The sequence below is a fragment of the Callithrix jacchus genome, chromosome 10 (assembly GCF_049354715.1).
Source record: "Callithrix jacchus isolate 240 chromosome 10, calJac240_pri, whole genome shotgun sequence".
In the NCBI taxonomy this organism is placed as follows: domain Eukaryota; kingdom Metazoa; phylum Chordata; class Mammalia; order Primates; family Cebidae; genus Callithrix; species Callithrix jacchus.
This window is the reverse complement of record NC_133511.1, coordinates 72,482,215-72,489,877: the sequence shown is the minus strand read 5'-3', so window position 1 is coordinate 72,489,877 and position 7,663 is coordinate 72,482,215. Positions and strand designations below refer to the sequence as shown.

At 36.2% G+C, this 7,663-nt stretch overlaps 1 protein-coding gene across 1 annotated transcript; it reads left to right on the top strand.

The window, feature by feature from the left end:
- The first annotated feature begins 6,085 nt into the window (after positions 1-6,085).
- LOC100407504 (olfactory receptor 2D3-like) lies at positions 6,086-7,433 on the top strand. The gene has a single exon (XM_054242005.2). It carries the CDS (start codon positions 6,173-6,175, stop codon positions 7,094-7,096), a length of 924 nt encoding a protein of 307 aa, XP_054097980.1. The 5' UTR covers positions 6,086-6,172; the 3' UTR covers positions 7,097-7,433.
- Positions 7,434-7,663: the final 230 nt, after the last annotated feature.

Genomic DNA, 7,663 nt, shown 5'->3' with positions numbered 1-7,663 from the left:
TGGGGGGGGGGGGGGGGAAGAGCTCTACAAGGTAAACTATAAAACACCAGTGAAAGAAATTGAAGAAGACACAACAGATGAAAGTATTCTCCATGCTGATGAGTTGGAAGAATTAACATTGTTAAAATGTCTGTACTATCCAAAGTAATTATAGACTCAATGCAATTATAATAAAAATATCAATAAATAGGAAAATATTTAGAAATAGGGAAAAATAGGAAAAAAAAACCCTAAGCTTCTTGTGGAACTACAAAAGATTCCCAAATAGCTAAAGCCATCCTGACAACTAGAAGGACCAAAGGACCAAAACTAGAAGCATCACACTATCTGATTTTAAATTATATAACAGAAATGATGAGTTTGTGTTGTTTGTAGGGACATGGATGAATCTGGAGAACATCATTCTCAGCAAACTGACACAAGAACAGAAAATGAAACACCGCATATTCTCACTCATAGGCGGGTGATGAAAAATGAGAACACATGGACACAGAGAGGGGAGTACTAAACACTGGGGTCTATTGGGGGGAAAGGGGGAGGGCCAGTGGGAGGAGGAGGTGGGGAGGGATAGCCTGAAGAGAAATGCCAAATGTGGGTGAAGGGGAGAAAGCAAGCAAAACACACTGACATGTGTGTACCTATGCAACTGTCTTGCATGTTCTGCACATGTACCCCAAAACCTAAAATGCAATTAAAAAAATAATAAATTTTTCAAAAAAGGAATAAAAAGTGAGAAAATAAAAAAAATTATATAACAAAGTTATAGTAACCAAAAGAGCATGCACTTTCATAAAAACAGACATATTGACCAATGGAACATGATAAAGAATTCAATAAATCCACTTACAGCCAACTCATTTTTGACAATACACCAAGAACATATATTATGAAAGAACAGTCTGTAACAAATTGTGCTGAGAAAACTGAATATCCATATACAGAAGAAACTAAATTCTCACCTTTTACCATATAAAATAAAACAACTGAAAATGTATTAAAGACTTAAATGTAATACCTGAAACTGTAATATTACTGGAAGAAAACATTGAGAAAAAGTTATCAGATCTGGGTTGGGCAAAGATTTTTGGGGTAAGACCTCACAATCACAAACAACAAAAGCAAAAGTAGACAAGTGGAATGTTTCTGACAAAAATAAATTATAAATTTTTAAATGACAAATGCCTGAGGTGGGGGTAACCCCAATTATCCTGATTTGATTATTACACATTGCATGCATATATCAAAACATCACATGCATATCATAATTGTATACAACTATTATGTATCCATATTACAAACAAAAAAATTTTTAAATAAACATATAGTATTACATTATTAATCTAGAAAGCTTCTGCACAGCAATGGAAACAATCAATGGAGTGAAGATAGGAGCCAACAAAGAACTGGAAAAAATATTTACAAATTATTCATCCAACAAGAGATTAATAGCCAGAATATATTTTTAGAAAACTAAAACAATAGTAGAAAAAAAACACAAATAATCCGATTTAAAAATTGGCAAAATATCTCAATAGACATTTCTTAAAATAAGACATGCAAATGGCAAATAGGCATATAAAAAAATTCTTAGCATTACCAATCCTTGGGGAAATGCAAATCAATACTACAATGATGTATCATATCACCTCAACAACGACAAAAAAAATACAACAAATGCTGGCAAAGATGAGCTGAGAAAGAAATGTTATTACACTGTTGGTGAACTGTAAATTAGTACAACCATTATAGAACATTATGGAGGTTTCTGAATAAAGCAAAAATAGAACTACCATAACAATCCTACTGCTTGATACATCCACAAGAAAGGAAATCGATATATCAAAGAGATACGTGCACGCTGATTACTGAAGCACTTCTCACAATAGCCAAGACTTGTAATCAATGTAAGTATCCATCAGTGGTTGAATGGATAGAGAAAATGTGATACACATGCACAATGGAATCTTATTCAATCACGAAAAGGAATTAAATCCTGTTATTTGCAACAATATGGGTGGAACTAGAGGTCATTATTTAAGTGAAACAAGCCAAGCATAGGAAGACAAATGTCACACGTTCTCACTCATATGTGGGAGCTACAAAAGTGGATCTCATGGAAGTAGACAATAGAAATGTGGTTACGAGAGGCTGGGAAAGGAAGAGGGGAGGTGGGAATCAAGAGAAGTTTGTTAATGGGTACAAAAATACAGTTAGATAAAAAATGAGTTTTAGTATTCAATAGTAAGGTAGGGAAATTACAGTTAAGAATAATTTAACTGCATATTTAAAAATAGCTAAAGGGAAGCTCTCAACACACAAAAAAAGATTAATGAGGTGATGGAGATCTCAATTACATTGACTTGATCATCACACATTTTATACATGTATCAAAATATCCCATGTATCCCTGAAATATGTACAATAATGACATATCAGTAAAAATACGAAAATAAATGAGTAAAAAATGCAAGGGGGCCTGTCTGCATGTACTTCATAGTCTTGACTCTGCCGCCAAGCAGAGAGATGAAACAGGTAGAGGTGGTTCCTTGAGTCTTTCTGAGACTCAGAGAATATATAGTTTTTTCTTTGTTTAATTAAGGAATGTAAATTAGATAAGATTCACAGAATTCAATCTACAAATACAAAAAAAAGTCCCAAGGTATCTCATTATGTGAAGAGTATCTCATTGTATAAAGTGAGCTTTTTCCAAGGAGTTCCCTAGGGAAAATCTTGTTCACATCACCTCTCAGGACCTCAATCTTTTAGGAATTCCTCATAGAAAATTATTCATATCAGTGTTGGTGCTTGAAAAATAATTGTTTACCCCATCCAAGAATACAGCAAGAGTTTGAAATGAAACTTGCTACAAAAGCCCTGTTTTGCTCAGCTGTCAGGAGAGATGATTGAGAATAACCAGGATTCAACACCTACTTCCAGATATGCAGCTTAGCTCTCTGGATGTCTATTGTACTTGGTGTGAGAAAAAAACTCATCCTAAGACTCCAGGTAAAAAGGAAAGTGCTAAAGTGACCAAGAAAGAAAGGTTCTGAAGGGAACAAGAACCTCCCAAACTAGAAATCTTGTGTGTCCTAGGAGAAACCAAAGCTTTACTTTTATAACCCACAGTCTATTTGAGAGAAGAGATTTTTCTTATTCCCTTCTCTAGAATTCTCAGCCTTAGAAATGTTACTACTGGGCTGTTTTTGAGTGGGGACAGTTTAGGTGCTGAGAGTCCCAAAAAATGAAGTATTATTGTAGCTCAAACTGTCTACCCCTTTTCAACTACTAGGATTTCCTTGTCCTGTAATCATTCAGTCATTTCACCACAGGTGTTCTCTTCCTCTTTTGCTTTTCTCATGATCTCTTCTTGGTGAAACCTCTGGACTCACAAGACACTGCCTAATATGCAAGACAGAGCTTCCTGAAATTGGCTGCTCATTGTCTCAAAAACAGGGGGAAACCAAAGCTTGGTGAGTACTATGTTTGGTGTATGTGTGCTATAAGCACCAGTACAGTAGTCTTCAGAGGTATTGATAAACATGAGGGGTAAGAATGAGAACAAGAACAGGGTTGCAGATTGAGGGTCTATTCCTATTTCCACTGGAATAAGAGCAACTACCAGTCATACTCTCTCATGTACATACCTCATGTTCTTCCTTATTACATACAAGATGTCCCCATTCCAAAGAGATCACCTAGGTGGACCAGCATCAACTGTGTCTTCCAAATTTCATACTGTGCTCTAGATAGGATGAATAGTGCCTAGGAACATTTGAGTGCATGTATGTGACAGTGCCTTGTGCAAGGAGGAGTCCATTCATTCCTGGATGCGTTCAGTTATTCATTCACTAATTCAGTCATTCATGGAACATTTCTTGAAAATGTACTACATACCTGGGGATTCAGACATATAGAGTGAGGCAGAGTTACTACACATTGAAACTTAGAGTTATGTCAGGGAGACAGTTTCATAAATAATCATGGATAATTTAATAAGTATCTTTTAGAAGTATATTGTTTTATACATATATCAAAACATATCCATTTCTACACTTTAAATATGCACCTTTTATAGCATAAAAATTCACCATAATGAAGCAGTAAAAAATATGTACTTTTCAAAAAATGTTGGAAATGGGGTCAGTAATGAATTATTTTATATGTCCTTAAGAACACTTGACTTACAGCAATATTCTTTTTAAAGTTGTTGACAATAACCCTTCATCAGGAACACAGTTTACATTGTAACTCAGTGCACACACACACACACACACACAAAATTGAAGTGAATACTTTCTCATAACTATGCACATATTGTAAGAAACAGTATTTTTTTCTTCTTCATATATACTGCTGTTAACTCACTAAATCTATCTCATTAACCATGAATGTGTTATAAATCAGTTTCAAAAACACTGACTTAAGCAAGAGGTTATATTGGCTTTTGATGTCAGAATTTATCAGTGATTCTCTTGTGTCATGTCCTTAGAGGGAAGCTAAAGGGAAAATCTTTCTCATTTAATTTTACCAATCCTTCAAAGTGTTCCCAGCCTCTGCCTTCCTAGTCCCTCAAAGCCAATAGACCCTCCTGCAGGTTGGACCCTCTCCTTTAGGTTCAGGATGGATCCAATTCAGATCCAATCTTCATGGGAATGCATGATTAGAAACTTCACTGTCACCCAGTAGTCTTGAAGCTAAGTCATATTTGACAGCTCATGTGCCAGTGCTCCAGCCACATTTCACATTTCTCCCATACTGCCAGCTAGACATAGAAACTTCTGTGTGAAAACAAACTCTGATATGTTTGTCATCTTTGATTCCTCCATTTCAAGAAGGTCCTACCAGGAGGGCTGAATTTCTACTTTGATACCTTGTTCATTCTAAAAGGTAGCTCAATCCTTTCCAGGGATATCAGATTCCAGCTGTGAGTCCCAGCAATTTCCCCATGATCCTGCTACCTTTCCTAACTCTTTCTGATTTATTTACCCATTATTCTGGATTCACCCTTCATTAGCTTAGATTCAATATTTCTATCCAACATAGGGATGGAAAAATTATAAAATCAAATGTGTTCGACATTTACAAGAAATTTTTTAATAAAACATCTGTTCTTCCAACCAAATCTTCACTTTCTGTATTTGGTGCTCCATCATAGTCAACATTTGACTCATTGCTCTAATTGTGCTCTATTATGCTATAGTAGAAAAATCTACTCTATTCCTTGTTTATTGCTGATATACAGCAAAGTATGGACTTGGAATAGTGTTTCCTGCCTGGCTTCAGAGCACTGGACCAGTGCCTGGTTTCCTATCAATGCACCCATTCAACTGGTTGAATATTCTGCATCAAACCTCAGCATGAATGAGATCAAACACTGTTATGCCAGATAAGATATTGCAACTATGCAGTAGTTGCAGCTGCATTTGGTCTTCACAAAGGGCCCTTCCTACCACAGTGTGTGGTGCTGCCTAGATGTGGCCACTTGTCCACTGTCTTAGATCTATGACAATAAGGTCTCTTCATACCTTGCTCTTATAAACTAGCATCATCATGAAGGATAGTTTTTTTCCAATAAAGAATTTAGGAAAGCATCAGGACTAAGGGTCAATAACATGATCAAAAATAACTTCTTAAAATTGTTTTTCTTGCTTTGAAGGATAATAGAGAATTCACTGGAACAATAGAAAAGTTGATTATTGGTCTCACCTATTTGATGGAATTAAAGAAAAAATCTATTGTATTATAAGTAAACTAGAAAATAAAAGACAACCTGAGATTTCTGATAAAGGAAGAAATCATTATTTTTTTCAAGTCATTATAATATATTTGCATCCTTTTTCTTTAGTTCAACTAACATATAATTTTCTAAGAAGACATTTTTTGACATTAGCCACACAATTGTTGAACAATGACTCTATGGATGATAGTGTTCTGCCAGCAAGGAGCAACAAGAAGGCATGTTCCCGAATTTTCCATACCTACCAACCACATGACTTTAGTAGAAATATAAGGATAGAAAAATTATAAAATCAAGCGTGCCCAATGATGACAAAAATTTTCTAAATCAGAACGTTTGTTCTTCCAGTAAGACTTTCACTTTCTGTATTTGGCACTCCATCATAGTCAATGTTTGACTGTACTAATTATGCTAACTTACAGACAGGAATAAATAATGGGCAAAGAAAACCAAACCTATCTGACTGAATTCATCTTGCTGGGCTTTTCTTCTGATCATCGAACCCAGATCCTGCTGTTTGTGGTATTTCTCATCATCTACTTGTTGACTGTGTTTGGGAATCTGCTCATCATACTCCTAATTCACATTGACTCTCGATTTCACACACCAATGTACTTCTTCCTTAAAAATCTGTCATTTACTGATCTCTGTTTCTCTACAACTATTGTTCCCCAGATGCTATCCCATTTACTCATCATGAGAAAGACCATTTCTTTTACTAGGTGCTCAATTCAAATGCTTTTCTTCCTAATAGCAGGGTGTACAGAGAGTTCACTTCTAGCAGTAATGTCCTATGACCGTTATGTGGCTGTCTGCAAGCCCCTGCACTATTCCACTCTCATGACCCAGAGAATTTGTGCTCAGCTGGTCATGGGGTGCTGGGCCAGTGGAGCATTTGTGTCTTTAGTAGATACCACATTCACTTTATGTCTCCCATATCAGGGACAGAATATAATTAATCATTATTTTTGTGAGCCTCCTGCCCTCCTAAAGCTGGCTTCAGCAGATACCTACAGCACAGAAATGACCATATTTGCAATGGGTGTTGTAATTCTCCTAGGTCCTGTCTCTCTCATCCTTTTCTCCTACTGGAATATTATCTCTACTGTGATTCAAATACAGTCAGAAGAGGGGAGGCTAAAGGTTTTCTCTACCTGTGGATCTCATTTCATTGTTGTTTTCTTCTTCTACGGGTCAACAATATTTACCTACATGCAACCTAATTTGAAGCAAATGAATAAAGGGGATAAGGTGGTCTCAGTGTTCTACTCAGTCATAACATCAATGATGAACCCTTTCATTTATAGCCTAAGGAACAAGGATGTGAAGGAAGCATTTAGGAAAGTATTTGGAAAATAGTGTCTCTGAGGCAGTAGTCTATTTTGGTATGTAATCAGAGGGCAGAGACATTCTAAAGTGGTTTAACATCTTTAACAGCTTTTTTCCCTGAACTATCTCTAGTCTGAGACATCAGCAAAAGTCATACAGGTGCCCTTGCATCCCTAGAAGTGTTTTCAGATTTGTCTAATGCAGTCTTGCTCAAGCTTATTTACTGTGGCTGCAACTCACTTACCTCATAACAGCTTTCTTGGCTGGTATATGAAGAATATTTTTAACAATTAATACAATCTTTTATACGTGGTGCCTTACAGTGCACCAATCCACATTCACCTAGGGATGTCCCCTTCTGTCTCTAAACTCCACAGTGGCTTGCTAGACTCATAGCATGCCAACATCATCTATAGCTATCCATTGCTTTTTGGGAAGTGGGAAAAATATAGAGGTACTTTATTGTTTTCCTGGAAGTGGTTTAAATGTGGAGTTCACCTCTCACTTCATGATCTCTTCTTAATGTATCTACAATAAAGCAATTATGGGTGAAGGATAACATGAGCCATAGAAAATGGGTTGGCCTAGATATGAGTC